Below are 18510 nucleotides of genomic sequence, written 5' to 3'. Positions count from 1 at the left end.
AGACCGGAAACAAAACAACAGGCACGCCGCACGTACTTGTTTGGGCTTGCGCGCCGGCCAAAGAGTAGTAGGCTAACGGTACGTTTTGAGTGGATGGCGCGAGCGCGAGACGCCGATCTAGAGACGTGCACTCTCAACGCAGTAGAGTGCGGCGCGGGACTAGATTTGATGGCCGAGTGCGAGGGCGGGCTCGAGCGGTAATGCACTCACTCTGTGTGCGGATACGGGAGAATAAAACGATTCGCGGGACTCCCGCAAACTAGAAATATCTATGAATAAAACATAAAAACTAATACATTTTTATTCATGTTGCAGAAAAGCAACAAGAACAACTAAAACAAAATAGAAACGATTTACAGGCCAGAGTTTCTTTTTATAACATGTTTGCAGCGTTGAGGGATGTAGCCAATCACAGACATATGAAGAAGCATCAGAAGCATTTAAAATAGACTCCCCTCACCGCTCAAAAAAAACTTTTTGTTCAGTGCTGAATTCTGTAAGCTGGCAAATCCTCAAATTATAACAAACAAAGTGTATATATTATGAAAGATGCATTGTGCAGTCAGCTTCACTGATAACAGATGTGTGAGATTGCGATGAACTGATGTCAGCTTTTTAGGAATTTTTAAGGGAGGGCACTTTGCGCGCATTCAGTCATGCCAAACCATGCACTCAGTAGCCTGCTTGCTTTTATGTTATAACAGTGGTTTGTGTGTTAATGCTTTAATAACAAATAATTTATAAGGAGCATTTATGCTGATGTGTATGGTGGCGACACGTAGGCGAAAGTATTTGGAGGTAGCCTACAAAAAAAGAGTCTATTTGCGGGCGGGAGCGGGACAAAAATGTTGCGGGCGGGAGAAAGTAACATAGAAAATAGTTGAGAACGTCAGTTATAACGACCCACGTATGAAAAAAATTGACGGGTTTAAATCGGGCTTGGGCTCATAATTACAGTTTATGTGTCGGGCCGGGCTCGGACACAATGCGCACTGGCTCGGGTCGGGCTTGATTTTTTGGGCCCGATCTAAGCTCTACAATGGATGACTTCAGACAGAAGCATATGGATACCACAGCTAAGAACAAACTTACTGCTGATCCACTTTTCCATGTTGATAAGAGCATTAAAATTAGAAAAAATAATGAGACAAATAGAAATCAAGGGACATTTAGAATAGATAAAAATGTGCGATTAATCGCGAGTTAACTATGGCATTAATGCGATTAATCGCGATTAAATATTTTAATCGTTTGACAGCACTAGTAATTATATTATACCAAAACTGAAATGTGTTGTGTAATGTAATTGTTTTGTATATATAGTGTGTAAAGTATAGTATACTGTATATGTGATGTATGTATATAATGTCAGAGCGTGTTACATGATTATTCTGAACGAATCACGTTGTCAGAAATTGGCATCAACCAATGAGATTGTGCATTTCGAGTTAAATCGCCCATTTTACTTTGATTGGTTGCTGATAAACAGGAAATGAACATATTTGGATCCGACAGCATTGCAAAGGAGAGAGAGAGCTTTCTAATGGTATATGTGATGACAAAGTGCAGACAGCGATCGCTGGGGAGCGGAATGATTTAGAACGCCAACTTTTGATGAATTAGGCGAAATCTAAACACGCAAACAGACAAAGTGTAGTAAAATAAAGACCTAAATGTGTATTTTGGACCTTTTTGAAGTCTGAAAGAAGACATGTTATTGAAGACAAATAGCACAAAATCTCACAATTGACCAGTGAAAAAAAACAGTTTTTGCCTGCCGTGTCTCGCCTTAAAAGGCAGGGCCGGAGCACTTAGTGTCGGTGCCTCTCCAGCCGCAAGATAGTTTGCAAACATCTCGTTAGTTGGGACATCGACACCTACTCGTGTTCGCATAGCCCCTCAACATCAGCGTAGTTCGCTCGTTGATGGTGATGAATGTGCGCTGAACACGGGTTCTTCCATGCCTTTTCGATCTCATTGTTTAGATGAGGAAATGGAAGGTTCACAAGAGCTGGAGCGTTATGGCTGGAAAGAAACCGTTTGTCAAGTCTACCATGAGCGGTCTCTTCTCTCACGCGCTCCAACGGCAGCTGGAGTGTGTTCCATAAAACTCAACAACTCAACATATGCGGGCAGGGTGGCTGTGAGGGTTCGGGTTGTACATCCTCTTCACCCTCATCAGCCATCTCCTGCTTTCCTGGTCTGCCAGCAGAGCACTCGCTGCTCGATCAGATGATGTTTGTGGCAACACATTCTCGCGAGTCTCTGAGGGGCATGAGAGATTAACAATTCTCTCAAGCTCCTCTGCGAGCTCCCTCTGAAACCCCACGATTCCAGTCTCTGCTCTGCCTCAACGCGAGCGAGACCCTAGCCGCCTGGCACAGATGTCTGTCCCTCTTCCCTCGAGAAGAGGGCTGACAAGAGTGGAGTTTTCTCAAGGGAAAAACTCACAGTTGGTACAAGCAGCTCCCTCAAGTACTGATCGTTCGTGCTCTGAGCCCAAACAGTAAACACACAAGTTGTGTGTCATCAGGTGTCAAATTTCTTAGACGCAAAGCTATGCTTTGAATTTCATTCAGTTTTATTGCATTATATGCAACAACCATTTCTATAATGGCAAGCTCTTGATCATTATTGAGGAGCTTCCCTCTTCCCCCAGAGGGTGGAAGACGTTGCATTCTTTAGAGGGACAAAAAAATCAACATATGCATTACTGTATGACCTTGTTGACATGTCAAGTGAGAATAGAAACAATCCATGTAAGATGCAATACTTACCTGTGGTTTGTTGAAAGATGCGTATAATGGAGGCAACCGTTGACCGCCTCAAATTGGGCTGCACTCTTTCACCAGCCTCTCTTAGAGAAAGACCATGGTTGATTACATGGTCAATGACAGTGGCACGAATTTCATCAGTGACTAATGTTCTTGCAGCCCTTGGAATGCCACCACCACGCATTCTTACACCTCTACCTTGCCCTCTCCTTGGGCCTGCTCTTCTCCCTGGCCCTGCACCTCTCACTGCATCTCTCACTGGGCCTGCTCTTCTCCCTGGCCCTGCACCTCTCACTGCTCCTGCACCTCTCACTGCATCTCTCACTGGGCCTGCTCTTCTCCCTGGCCCTGCACCTCTCACTGCTCCTGCACCTCTCACTGCATCTCTCACTGGGCCTGCTCTTCTCCCTGGCCCTGCACCTCTCACTGCTCCTGCACCTCTCACTGCATCTCTCACTGGGCCTGCTCTTCTCCCTGGCCCTGCACCTCTCACTGCACCTCTCACTTCATCTCTCACTGGGCTGCACCTCTCACTGCATCTCTCACTGGGCCTGCACCTCTCACTGCATCTCTCACTGGGCCTGCTCTTCTCCCTGGCCCTGCACCTCTCATACCCCTTTTCCACCAAGGCAGAGCTGGTGCTGGTTCGGAGCCAGAGCCTAGTTTCAATTCGGTTCTTTGGTTTTCCACACGCAAAGCACCAGCTCCGAACCAGGAAAAGTGGTTCTTAAGTAGCACCAAATCATTGCTGGTCTAGAACAGAGCCAAGTAAGAACCACTTGCGTCAGGGGCTGGGTTACCGTGACCAACAAGACGAATAGAAACTTGTGACCGCCATTTTTAAATAGCAGCTAGTCGAGCTAATAGCAGCTCGATTATAAATATCCGTCTATGTAAGTTACGGCGAGCTGCACAAACGCGTTGGACTCCGATGTATTTTGTAAACCCATGAGCATCCATAGTATTGCAACGTCCGTTATTGTCGATGGCTTGTTCGAGATGCATCGGAGCGGCGCGGACCGATCGGAGCTGCGGGAGTGTTTGGAGAACATACGACTCCTTGTGCTTTTAGATCGCTATCGCAGTGCTTTGATGTCATGCGGAGATCGATCTGCGAGAAGCCGATGCATCTCGAACAAGCCTGGCGTACTGTTTGGCGCTACCGCACTAGCGTTGCTGGGCAACATGAGACGTATACAGTGACGTAAGATCTGGCTCTGTTGTGGCTCTCTAGCCGGTGGAAAGGCAAATCGGTTCTTATTAAGCTCGTCAGTCGACAATCTGAACCAGCTTTGGCTCTGGCTCTGAACCAGCACCCGGTTCTTGTTGGTGGAAAAGGGGTATCACTGCTCTTGCACCTCTCACTGCATCTCTCACTGGGCCTGCTCTTCTCCCTGGCCCTGCACCTCTCACTGCATCTCTCACTGGGCTGCACCTCTCACTGCTCCTGCATCTCTCACTGCATCTCTCACTGGGCCTGCTCTTCTCCCTGGGCCCCTTGGTCTTACTCTTCCTCCTCCAGCCATTACAGTGTTTGTCTTTTTCTGTTTCTGTTTCCAAAAACATCACTCCTCAAAGTCCTCCTTTTATTGTATTGGTGTCAATGTAATAGAAAAAAATGACCCCTGCCACTGAGTCTAAGCCAGACTGGAATCAGCTGTGGTTAGCCCAATTTACCCAACATAAATCAGCTGTGGCTCAATTATTCAATTGTTTGTTTATTATCAGCTGAGATATATTGTTTTTGAACTGATATCATTGCAGAAGCAGAGGTTTTTATACTGTATCTAAGGTTTGGAATATTGCTTTTGCTATTGTGGGATGGTGTGTGTTAACGTTTGTAAATACTACAAAAACAATCCATAATTTTGTTGGGAGGAATAGCTTGACTGTTAAGAAAATGTAAGCATTGTGGAAATGTGTTCACTGACTGCATATTGTGTGAAAACGACATGAAATGTGTGAATGGCATGGCCACAAAAGACCGATGCTCTGCCCATTGTGTTTAGAGTTTTGGAAATGTGACAACTGGTTGGACAAACACTTGTTAGCAACTGAAAAAAACTGTAAAGTGTGATAATTACACTTTCGTGCTTTGAGTACCCAGAAAAGGGCTATATAAATGTAACAAATTATTACTATTAGAATTAGGCTGCGTTTACACTGGCACAAAAATTTTGATCTTTTACTCGCATCTGACACAGATCAGAATTTGTTGCACATGTGTAAACACAAAAGTCTGCACGAGATCTGATTTTTTCCCATCCGATCTGAGCCAGTTCCAAATGTGGTTTTAAATCAGACACACATCCGATATCTGGACATCCGACATACGTCTAAACACGCATATCCGATTCCCCTTTGAATTCCAAGCCACCACAAGGCAAGGACGATACGTTCATTCACAAAGATAGCTTTTTAATGTTGAATTATGAGGCAGATGTGCCTGTATGCACAGATTTTTATTGAGGTGTGAACTTTATATTTATCTTTGTAAAGAAAATGGTTTTCAACCTCCCATGACTTTTAGAAATAAAACAGCTTCACTACTGAAAGCTACATTATATTTCTCAGCAATGAGGTCTCTCTCTGGTTAATTAATTTGAACACAGATATCGGATACCAGTCCTGTCTAAAGTGAGGGTAAACAGCCAGGCCAAAAAAATTGGATATGGTCAAAAGATTGTATCTGTGCATTAAGACATAAGAGCAGTGTAAATGCAGCCTTAAACTGTGTAAGTCAATGAAATGAAACTGCGTAAGCAGAGCGTACAGCTCTGATAAATCATTAGCGCAAACACTGCACGTCATGCAAACACAAGTTACTAACTAACAGCTTACAGCTTGTTCCGCTGTAACATAGTCAATACTATAAATATTGGATAAGATATTCAACCAAGTGTTTTGAGTCCTATTAAATATTCCACACTCATCAAAATGACTGTGATGCATGTAGAAACTGTGTACCAGGTCACTTTGTGTTTTCTCTGATCGGATAGCTATCCAACCGTAAAAAGATCAAAAGAGAGGGCATTTTTCACAATCCAGATTGAACTGAACAAAATGCATCTGATTGTTGAAGCCACATATATAAATTTTACTCCTTCCAAAATGGTTTTAAAAAAAATCCACATGCGAGAATGTGTTATAACGGCTCCCGGTTTACAGATATGACAGCGCTGCTGCAAGTGTTCATGATACACACACAGGAAACGGTAGATCCAATTGCTGTATTTATTGGGTAATCCGTAATACGTTATCCAGTCCAGGCAAGGGTCAAATTCCATACAAGTCAGTCCAAGAACAAGAATAAAACAAGAAACAAGCAGGCAGACCTTCAGAAGTGTGGTGACAAATGTGGCGAAGCAGCACTGGACTTCAGGCATTTTGGCATTTCCTTCTCCCCAGTCTTCCTCCAGACTCTGGCACCTTGATTTCCGAATGACATGCAAAATTTGCTTTCATCCGAAAAAAGTACTTTGGACCACTGAGCAACAGTCCAGTGCTGCTTCTCTGTAGCCCAGGTCAGGCGCTTCTGCCGCTGTTTCTGGTACAAAAGTGGCTTGACCTGGGGAATGCGGCACCTGTAGCCCATTTCCTGCACACGCCTGTGCACGGTGGCTCTGGATGTTTCTACTCCAGACTCAGTCCACTGCTTCCGCTGGTCCCCCAAGGTCTGGAATCGGTCCTTCTCCACAATCTTCCTCAGGGTCCGGTCACCTCTTCTCGTTGTGCAGTGTTTTTTTGCCACACTTTTTCCTTCCCACAGACTTCCCACTGAGGAGCCTTGATACAGCACTCTGGGAACAGCCTATTTGTTCAGAAATTTCTTTCTGTGTCTTACCCTCTTGCTTGAGGGTGTCAATGATGGCCTTCTGGACAGCAGTCAGGTCGGCAGTCTTACCCATGATTGCGTTTTTGCTTAATGAAACAGGCTGGGAGTTTTTAAAAGCCTCAGGAATCTTTTGCAGGTGTTTAGAGTTAATTAGTTGAATCAGATGATTAGGTTAATAGCTCGTTTAGAGACCCTTTTCATGATATGCTAATTTTTTGAGATAGGAATTTTGGGTTTTCATGAGCTGTATGCCAAAATCATCAGTATTAAAACAATAAAAGACTTGAAATATTTCAGTTGGTGTGCAATGAATCTAAAATATATGAAAGTTTAATTTTTATCATTACATTATGGAAAATAATGAACTTTATCACAATATGCTAATTTTTTGAGAAGGACCTGTATGTATATATATATATATTTTTTTTTTTTTACAGAACTGCTTTTGAAATAACGATTGGTATTATTATACAGATGTAAAGTCGTTCTGTTGGATACTATTTGTTCCTTTGTATAAAATGGAAATGCACGGTAATTTTATTTTATAAATATAAGCAAAAAACTAAATGGTGCAACAGAGTTTTAGAACTAGACAAATTTATCTGCATTAATAGCCTAATTATAAAATTTGACTACAGTAATCCATGTTTGATCGGGCTTTGAACCCGTGTCATCTTAATGTTCGAACCATAAGTTCTACCACTCGGCCATGTCTTAACTCACTGAGAAATGCCCAAACGTTTGTTACTCCATTGTGTGTTCGCTCACATGAGCGAGAAAACATTTTGCCGTTAGCCTATTGTGAGTGTAGGCCTACTTTACATGAAAAAAAGTGGACCTTTTACAGTTTTAAAAGAAGATTTTATTTTAGCTGTTATGAGAAAAAAATTCAAGAGAAGGCGCCGCCGCATTTGTCGAACTCTAATTCAATGCCAGAATAAAACCCGATTTTAGAATACGCACTCGGCGTGGTGTGTCAAAATACGTAATTATAAACTTCAATTTTTCGTTCAAAACCACCTCAAAACACTTTGTGACATTTTAAAAAGCCGTGAATCAATGTATTAAGGCCACTGGAACCAGGATTGTAACTGAAGTGCGCTGCATGTTATCTCTCAATACAGGAGCAGAAGCGCTGGTTCAGATTTTATTGTTTGTTGTTTAAACGTGCGTGTTTTAAAAAAAATATATATATATTTGATATGGTCTATTTAGGCTAATTATAGCAATGATTACTGTGGAAGGGGGAAATCCCCCACCGGCAAATCGCACTTTGCTTAGCTTAGGTTATGTTTTTAAAACTTCTTTCTGCATGGAACCCCATGAAGTTTTATTTTCTATTTTTTTAACAGAACTGCTTTTGAAGACGTAAATTCAGTCAATCTGTTGGATGAGATTTGTTCCTTAGTGTAAAATGGAAACGCATGGTAATTTTATAAATACCATATTTATTCGGGATTTGAAACAGTGTCATCCAAATGATTGAAACCTAAGTTCTACCACTCGACCACAACTATTCCCACTGAGAAATGCCCAGAAGTTCGGTTGTTCAGCAGTCAGTGTGTGTGCGCGCACGAGAGAAGCGCTCTTCTATCTTCTCATTCCTCAATAGTTTAGCGTCATTGATTGCACCCAATTTATTTTCACTGACTGCGGGATAGGCCTATTTTAACTTTTGATTCATAAAATGTTCTTCTCTAAAAGTTTGAATGTCCCTTTGCGCCACCTGGTGGTCATTTCGCGAACTACTTTGAAATGCGAGTTGTTTATTTTTTCTGCGGTGGATTTGCCGCGGCGGTAATAGGCATTCTGGTTGTCCACCTACTGTATATATACACGCACAGATACTAACAAGGTGATAGGAAACAGCTGTGTGCAATGATCAATGAGTGACAGAACAGGATGATGGGAATTGTAGTACTGAGTGAATGACACCGTGGGGGAAGAGGATATCTGGTGGTTACCCAGGGAAACACAAACCAGACACTGTGACAGCAACACGCATCGCCAAAGATATGGCTGAGCATCTCTTCAGGAATTAATTAAAAGCTCAGCGCTCCATTCAAAGTAGTGACACTAAATGGTCTTATGGACCGATGCCGCTCTCTCTCCAATTGCAGTCTTTGATCTTGAAATTGGCTGATGATAAATAAAATGAATCTTGCTTTCAATGACATGAACTCTGTTAAATTTGCATATAGCGTGGGAATTGAAGATTGGATTTATATTTCTGCAGAGACACAGTTATGTGGCCTAGTGTAAATAGAACAAAACGGATAGCTATATGATCAATAAATTATATTATTCCATAAATATATTATATCCAATATAACATCTACAAAGACAGGCTAGGCACAGCTAGACGGACCTTCTTCTAAAATATTATAAACATTAACTTAACCCTTTAGGTGCCAGAGGTTTTTTCCTAAAACGTTCGATTTTGACATCTTAATTTCAAAAGGCTATATCTTAAAAGTGATAAAAGATAGAGACTTTCTGTAAATTAGAGAAATATTAAAGATGACCCAAAGTTTATGTAGGGATTACATTTTCCCATCTAATTTGCGTATTATGACATCATATGGTGGCGGCAATCTTGGATTATAGAATTTTCATGAAAAGTCACGTTTAAATGATAAAATGCAGCCCCCAAAATGTCCCTCACCTTCTGTATGCTATATTGCACAATACTGAATGCTCAGGTAAATAGTAAGTAGTGAACAAACTGTAAATCATTACAAATAAATGGTAGAAACAAACTGAATGCACATAGTGGTTGGCCTTTTGCCGTAGAGATTTTCCATTTACTACATACAGTAGGCACTTTGATTCCATGTATGGGGCACATACATATTATTCATATGACATACAAACACAAGTAGACAAGACCTGTTTAGTATAAAAAAAAGCTCACTCGCTATGGCAAGGCACAGATCATGAATGACATGATACGAGCAGCGCGGCCAGATCTGCCTTGCGCGTGCGTCGAGTGTGCACAGCTCGGACTACTGCCTCCACGTTGCCCCCTAACTGTCCTATGAATACTTCAACCTCATCTAACATACCCAGTGGCATTAGACAAAGTCTCCACCACAATACTGTCGCCGCGATTGCGGAGAGGCTCTGATAAAATGGCTCACTCGCATACTAAGCTCTGCTTTTGTTCGCACTGATTCAATGCGCTCTAACTTGAAGATTTTGTATAGAAGCATGACGTTTTTTTGAGTCGGGGATGGAGTATGACATGTTTGCCATCTAGTGGATTACAAAATCGGCCATTTTATAAAGTGCCGCATCTTATCGAGTAAACTCGACCGTGGCGCCTAGAGGGTTAAACACATGCAGTCTTTTTGCTACTGTAGAGAGACAAAAAAACAAAACAAAGTCACATTCCCAGTGAATTGCTCTTCGAAAGCAAATGCAATGAGTTTGCTTCCTTTTTTCTGAGAAGATCATTAAAGGGTTAGCTGACCCAAAAATGAAAATTTTAAACCCTACATCGAGACCCATCTGCGTCATCTTCTCAGTTCTCGCGCATGCGTCATGTTGCTCTCGTGAACTCACTCAGAGGCCCACACAGAAAAAAATGAATAGTTGAATAAAGTTGTTATTATTGAGGGTTTTTTGTGCACAAAAAGTATTCTCGTCGCTTGACAAACTTAAGCTTGAGCCACTGTAGTCACTTGGACAATTTTAATGATATCTTTAATAACTTTCCTGGGCCAGGAGATGCAATTACCTAGCAGCATATGAAGGAGTGATCCAGATCTCATCAAAAATATCTTAATTCGTGTTCCGAAGATGAACGAAAGTCTTACTGGGTTGATACAACATGAGGGTGAGTAAATACTGACAGAATTTTCCTTTTTGGGTGAACTAACCCTTAAAAAAAATGCATTTTTTTCTTTTCTTTTTTTAAAATCACACAACAGGCTTAGTGTAACTACTGTAAAATGTGACATAAGAAATAATTGGCCAGTCAATGTTTCTGTGAAAAAGACTAATAGAGATTAAAGAGATTAAAACTCGCTTTAAAATGCTGAATGTGCTTTTCATGTGCTTCATCTTCATCATCACTTCAACTGCTTTTACAAAAAAAAGTAGGCCATATGTCTTTATTTTTTATTTATTTATCTCACATCATGTTGTTATAATACGTATTTGCTTGTCCGTCAGGATCAGGAAAACGCGGATTCGAATTAGGGTCAGTCGCGTCAATGACAAGAAAAGACTTAAGGTAAAATATTATTTGTCTCCTTAAATTATGGTGTCATTGGTAGTGAATTGGGCATAAGACAAGAAGAGTGTGATAAAAAATAGTTGGTTTCTGGTCATTGTTTTTTTTTACCACACTACAACATGTGTTTTAGATGAACGTATAACGGACCATATAGTAAAACTCAGTGCTATACAGTAGTAATGAGAGATAATTTATCCATGATCAAACTAGAATGTTGAACATGTAATAATACTGTTAATAACAGAATCATGAATATTTTATAGGCATGAGCGCAGAATAATACTTGAACAATAAACTTGAATATGCTCTGTCTCGCCCATGTGCCTCAGTACGTGACATGATCATGTATTTCCTGTGCCAGAGCGTCCCACCTGACCACGCGTGACCCCTTTTTCTTTCGACGCGCATTCTCAAAGGCCACATCTGTAGTTGATTGAACACACAGCCATCCTCCAAAATCTAGTGGAAAGCCTTCCCAGAAGAGTGGAGCTTTATTATAACAGCAAAGGGGAAATAAATCTGGAATGGGATGTTCAACAAGCTCATATGGGTGTGATGGTCGGGGGTGCACATACTTTTGGCTGTCGTGTAGTGCAGAACTGATATACTTGCAGAAACTTACCATAGTTGGGACAGTAATGAGTGCCACCCTCAGAGGTGCAGTGCATCTGAATCTGGGAACGGTCATAGGTTTCCCTTAAGATGAAGGAGGTGTCGCCTTTATGGGTGTTAAACTCGTACTTAAAACTGTTCCACGTGTGATGATCATATCTGACATAGATGTAGCGATGGATTAACCTTTTCTCCTCATAGGAAGTTCTGCAGCCAGCACCAACACGTGTAAACTGGGGAGCAGAATTATACATCAGTTTTCATCAGAAAAGCAATCAATAAAATGACATGCAAAGAACAGTATTACATTTACATTTAGCTGACGCTTTTATCCAAAGCGACTTACAAATACTATATATGTCTATATATGTCTATATATGTCGCTCGCCTCTGGAGCAACTAGGGGTTAAGTGTCTTGCTCAGGGACACATTGGTGTCTCACAGTGGATTAGAACCCAGGTCTCTCACACCAAAGGCATGTGTGGATCCACTGCGCCATCACCACCCGACAGTATTACTGTGTTGTGAGATATTATTTCATGCTCTCAGTTATTATCTGGTTAATCAGAGGACATGCTAAATATTGAAAAAATAACTAAGAAACAGAATTTAGAATACATAATTGCGTAAATAATCTGCTGTAGTGAATGCATACGTTCTTACCCCTCTGTCCTGGGTGGCAAAGTGCCAGGTATAAGGAGTCGCATTGACGACTGTAACCTGGGCACCCATTATTCAGGATATTCTGTTACAGTAAAACAGTAAACATTAGTCAGTATTTAACAGTTATCCAAGGTAAAATGCAAAACAACAACAATTGGAATTGCATTAATTATAGCTAAATGTATTAAAGTTTAAAAAAAAAACACAAAATACAACCTGATTTCATTCCTGTGCAGAGAAGTCGGTGTCTGTGAGAAAAGTGAAGCGGCTCATGCAGTCTGATGCTCTTTATAAACCGTCCATCAGAGTGAGAGGACCGAAGGGGCTGAGCTTAGGACTTCTGAAAGGGTTAGTTCACCCCAAAATGAAAATTCTGTCAGTAATTACTCTCCCTCATGTTGTTCCAACCCCGTAAGACTTTCGCTCATCTTCGGAACACAAATGAAGATATTTTTGATTAAATCTGAGAGCTGGATCACTCCTCCATAGGCTTCTAAGGGATCGAAACTTTCCGGCCCAGAAAAGTTAAAGACATCGTTAAAATAGTCCAAGTGACTACAGTGCCTCAATCTTAAGTTAATCGAGCGACGAGAATACTTTTTATGCGCAAAAAACAAACAAAAATAACAACTTTATTCAACTATTAATTTCCTTCTCTGCGGGCCTCGAATTAGTTCACGTAGTGTAACAGCGCAGCGCTTCGGTGTTGTACGTCACACGCATCACACATGACCAGCGTCGGCAAATAGTGAGCCTACGTGTGACGTACAACAAAGAAGCGCTGCGCTGTTACACTACGTGAACTAATTCGAGGCCCACAGAGAAGTCCAAATTCGAACTAATTGTTTTTTGCGCACAGAAAGTATTCTCGTCGCTCGATAAACTTAAGATTGAGCCACTGTAGTCACTTGGACTATTTTAACGATGTCTTTAACTTTTCTGGGCCGGCAAGTTTCGATCCCTTAAGAAGCCTATGAAGGAGTGAGACAGCTCTCAGATTTAATCAAAAATATCTTCTTTTGTGTTCCAACGATGAGCGACAGTCTTACGGGGTTGGAACAACATGAGGGTGAGTAATTACTGACAGAATTTTCATTTTGGGGTTACTATCCCTTTAAGACATATATATATATATATATATATATATCGGTCATATTTTTTATGTTTTTAAAAATAAGTCTCTTCTGCTCACCAAGGATGCATTTGTTTAACCCTCTGGGCTCTAAGGTGTTTTTTGGGTCCTTGAGTTGTTTTGATATGCACTGACATTTTTGTGTTTTTTCCAGTTGCTTATAAACATATTAATGGCAAAGGTGTCATAACACTCTATTTAGCACAAACAGGGCTACCATAATATGTGAGCAACATGTTTGTATTTGAGAGAATATTGTTTATGCATGGTTATTGAAAAAAATAAAACTTAAAGTTTCTGAAATAAGGCCACAAAACACATACTAAATATGTGTCCACAAGACTTTTTACTAATGGATGTTGTCACCTAGAGTTTTTGCTTCAAAATAATCTGAAAATGATCCTGCCTAATCATTTACACAAAACAATACATTGATTTAAATTTTGTAAGACACTTTTTGTTTGGAAAGGCAATATGCGGGTGGGCGTGAATGATTGTGAGGATCCTGAATAATGCCCTGATTCACACCTGAGAAGACAATGACCTGCATAATGAGCCTTTCACACAGGTGTGTCACTGGGTACCAAAGAATGCGAAGACAAAAGAAATATATATATATATATTGTCCTCGCATTCTTTCTTGTGGTACCCATTGGAAAAAGACACATTTTTTCAAGATGTTTCAAAATTTAACTTTTAAACAATTCTGTAGAATGAATATATACATTATATATATTTGACAAAACATCCCATACTATATATTTATCATATGAGCAGAAATTGGCGAACAAAAGCTTATTTGATGTGGCAGTAGTCTTTTTTACAGTAATAACTTTATAATCTATCCAAAAACGAATCAACAAAATATTGTCTTAACATTCATATTTAGTCTGAAAGGTATCGTGTGCATGATATATTAGCATTTAAATGTTAATTTACAGTTTGTTGCATATACAAAGACATTTTATTTCAACATATTTCAGTCTATTTTTACTCATCTCAGTAGGCTATAGCAATTTAGTTTGGTCAAAGCTTGATCGAGTGTGAATGAACGGCACAGACGTGTGCTGTACAGCTGTAGTAAACAATAGCACGCGTCTGTGCCCTTCATTCATTCATTCACACACAGACAAGCGATTCATATTTAAACAGTATTTTGCGGTTTACAGACACTATTCCATATCGCGATTTGAACAAAGCACTTAAGAATAAATAACCCACTATCACATCAGCTTGATCCGTTGCTCCTCGAAATGTAACTACCAGCACTTCTGAGGTAAGTTTTTCCAGGATTATTAGATAGTATTATTCCTCACAGCGTAGCAAGACGACCTAAAGTAAATGATTCTTATTAAACTTGATGGGTTTTATCCAGCTGTTGTGGGCGTTGACACGTATGCATGGCTTGCCTCAGATTACAAATAGATGGAAAATAATTAATGATAAAGGTTCTCTAGCATATGAGTTTAATACATATTTTATAAGTTCAGTAGATGACTTGGGCTCAAAATTGAGAGGAGATTGAAGAAAATAGAATAACTGAAATTGTAAAGCTTCTACCGAATTCAACAGCAAAAGATGTTTACAATTTAGATATTAATTTGATAAAACAAATATAGCTCCCTGATGATAAGTCTGTTAACTCATTTGACAATTGTATCAATTAGAGACTGTGTTTTCCCCAATACATGGAAAAAGGCTATAGTTACACCGCTCTTTAAATCAGGGGATCCAAGTCTGATTTCTAATTATCGACCAGTATCAATCTTGCCGGTTATGTAAAAGGTTTTGGAGAAGGTTGTAGCTGAACAATTAATAAACCATCTAGAGAGTAATAACCTCCTACATAAACATCAATTTGGTTTTAGAGCCCAGCATTCCACCGAAACGGCTATATGCTATTTCTTGGAAAAGCTAGACATTCTCTGGATCAGGGACATGTGATGGGAGCAGTATTCATTGACCTAAAAAAGGCATTTGACACAGTTAACCACACTATTCTTTTATCTAAATTAAGTGCATTTAATTTTAGTAAACGTTCAATTGAGTGGTTTACCTCTTATTTAAATCTAAGAGATCAGTCTGTTAAAATTGGGGATACAAAATCATTGTTTATGAGAAACAAAATGGGCTTACCACAAGGCCCAATTTTAGGCCCCTTGCTTTTTAGTTTGTTTATAAATGACCTACCATGTTGTTGTCCAGATGTTGAATGTCAGCTTTATGCTGATGACACTGTTATATATACATCGGCTAAGTCATCTGCCAAGGTTGCTGCAGTTTTAAATGAACAAATGAAAAGGATATCTATATGGCTCCAGAAATACCATCTTACTCTGAATGTTAAGAAAACAGTATTTATGTGCTTTTCTAATCGAAAGCAAAAAGAAAAAGTAATAATTCGAGTAAATAATAAAGAAATAGAGGAGGTAGATGAGTTTAATTTTTTAGGTATTGTTTTAGACTCACAACTTAAATTTGATGAACATATAAAAAAGCTCTCAAAAATGGTAAGGATTAATTTAAACTGTTTAAGACTTATTAGAAAATATATCTCAATAGAGGCAGCACATCTGTTTGTGATGATCTTGTCATGCATTTCATACTGTATTACAGTTTGGACTCAAACAAGTGATACCTTAATTAGAAAAATTGAAATGTTGTATAATCGAGCCTTAAAAATAATGGATAAAAAGCCAAATCGATGGCATCACTGCAATGTTTTTAAAAAAATTAATATGCTAAGTTTTGAAAATTTTAAGAATCTGTCATATATAAAATTGATTTTTAAATTTTTGACAATAAAGCACCATCTGTTTTATGTAATTTGATAAAGAGACAGGACAATACAAATAGAATTACTAGGAGTTCGGCAGGTGGGAATTGTAGGATACATTTTTGTAAGACTACACAAGGGCAAAGAGCGTTTTCTGTTGAGGGCTCCAAACTCTGGAACCTGCTGCCAAATGAGTATAAGGCAATACTTGAAATAAAGCCCTTTACATCGAAGGTAAAGCGTTGGTTTAAAATAAATCAGAACTGCACGCATATTTAAAAGTAATAATTTTAGTATGTAAAATTGTAATGTAATGTAAAAGTTTTTATTTATTTATTTTCTTTACTAAAGTGTAACGTAAGAGTGTAGTGTAACGTAAAAGGGTAATGTGATTATGATCGAGTTGAAAACTTCATTCTAATATGTATAATTTAGGTAGGTATTTGATTGTCTATAAGTGATATATTGTGGTAGTTTTATTCTATGAGTCGTAGTTTTATTTGTATTTTTTGTTTTGTTTTTGTTTTCTGCTTTGTTTAGAAAAGCCTTTCTAGGGACCTGAGATGCAAATTAGCTTTGGCTATACTCTATGTACAATAAATTTTTTCTAGTTTTGACTGGGATCATGTTTTTTTTGTACTGTCCCTATACAAATAAACGTATAAATAAATAAATTCAAAAGGAGTTCAGCGTTTAAAAACACGCCTCAAGACCTTGCGTTTTCCCCCATTCCACTGCCCACTTATGTGTAAATGTCTCCATTCATAAACATCTTAAAGGTGATTTCTGTAGCCTATTGAAATCTTCCACCTGCACATCAAATATCCTAGTCGCTACCGCAAAATACGTGTTATATTAACACATGTGACGTTACCCATATATTTTATGAAGAGGTTACACTTAAACTTAACGAATACATGTAATATTCCAACTTTAATCTGATAGTTTTGTAAGTTCATGTAACACAATTTCCATCAGTGTGCACAAGCAGGCGTCCCTTGTTACCATGGTAACGTCCTGCTTCTGCATTCCACTTTCACACCTTTTCGTGCGCATGGACATTTTTTTTTCGATTTTTAATTGATTGTTATTTAATGATATTACAGATTGCACTCCGTAGATCACACTGACTTTCATGAAAACAACTGTTTTGCAGAGCGTGACATGTTTGCTGTGATGCATTTACATGGCTATGACCAGCGGATGTCGCTAGCCTGCACTCCCTTCTGCTCCACTGCTTTGCGCATACGTAGAGGTGCGAGAAAATAAGTCATTATTACGAGAAAGTTTCTCATTATTATGAGATGTTAAGTCATTATTATGAGATGTTAAGTCATTGTTAGGAGAACTTTTCCCATTATTATGAGATGTTAAGTCATTATTACGAGAACGTTTCTCATTATTATGAGATATTAATTAATTATTATGAGAAGGTTTCTCATTATTATGAGATGTTAAGTCATTATTATGAGAAAGTTTCTCATTACTATGAGATGTTAAATCATAATTACAAGAAAGTTTCTCATTATTATGAGATGTTATTTCATTATTTCGAGAAAGTTTCTCATTATTATGAGATGTTAAGTCATAATTATGAGAAAGTTTCTTTCTCATAATTTTTTTACTCAACTGTGGCGGAAACGGCCTTCCATACCTTTAAGTGTCTCAGCTGACGAAAATAAATCATTTTCTATCGCCTTTAATATATCGGGCAAATTTTCATATCTGATCGATAACGATGACATTAAAAATAACCATTTATTGGTCGATATATCGTGCATTCCTAAATAAAATAAAACTACAACATAATGGGAAAATAGACTTGAACAGTCTTGACAAACTCTACAACAGCAGGTAATGTAAAATAATGAAGATTAAGGTTTAGATATAATGAATATGTAATATAGTGTGTTTATTTAGCAAATGCTCCTCTCAATAATTATTTTGTCTACCTAACTAATGAGGCATTTAATCAGAAAGGCTTTCATTGTGTTCAGTTTCTGTTTTGCCTGCCTTTGTTTTTCAAGTGTGGGAGCAGACATGTAAAACAAAAGCATATTTGTTTAAGTAAAGCTGTTCACTATAACTGCTCACTTGCTCACCGTTCATTCTGTAGCAGCACAATGGAAGTTCCAGACCCTGGAATTCAGACCCTGGATGTATTATTTGAATCTAATGAGGCAGATAGAGACCAGACTGACTCTGACCCAGACGAAGTCTTTGATGAGGACTCTGAAACAAGGACATCACTGAGACTGAACACAAACAAAGATTAAGAGGAAAAGGGCCCAGAACAAACCACGTTCTAGTCCAAAAATACCCTGACACCAGGGAGACTTAGGAGAAAAAACATAATCTGAAAGACATCAGGACAAACAAGTTTAGCAGGTTCACATGCTGAGGACATTTGCCTTGTTTTTGTATGATGGAATTCAGAGCATGGAAATTCAGCCACATTCATAATACACACAAAAAATG

The 18510-nt window shown here is 39.0% G+C and overlaps 1 protein-coding gene across 1 annotated transcript in view; it reads right to left on the bottom strand.

Moving 5' to 3' along the window:
• Nucleotides 1–12421, bottom strand: part of LOC143718601 (uncharacterized) — a 92337-nt gene extending 79916 nt beyond the window's left edge. Inside the window, exons 1-3 of the mRNA XM_077209617.1 lie at nucleotides 12341–12421; nucleotides 12125–12206; nucleotides 11472–11694 (exon numbers count right to left, since the gene is read on the bottom strand). Coding sequence (XP_077065732.1) covers nucleotides 11472–11694; nucleotides 12125–12193 — 292 coding nt within the window. The 5' untranslated portion in view covers nucleotides 12194–12206; nucleotides 12341–12421. The remainder of the gene's footprint in view (nucleotides 1–11471; nucleotides 11695–12124; nucleotides 12207–12340) is intronic.
• Nucleotides 12422–18510: the final 6089 nt, after the last annotated feature.

This window comes from Siphateles boraxobius, unplaced genomic scaffold, assembly GCF_051911475.1.
Source record: "Siphateles boraxobius isolate OS27281-9 unplaced genomic scaffold, OSU_SipBor_1 61, whole genome shotgun sequence".
Classification (NCBI taxonomy): Eukaryota; Metazoa; Chordata; class Actinopteri; order Cypriniformes; family Leuciscidae; genus Siphateles; species Siphateles boraxobius.
This window is presented reverse-complemented; position numbering and strand designations above follow the sequence as displayed.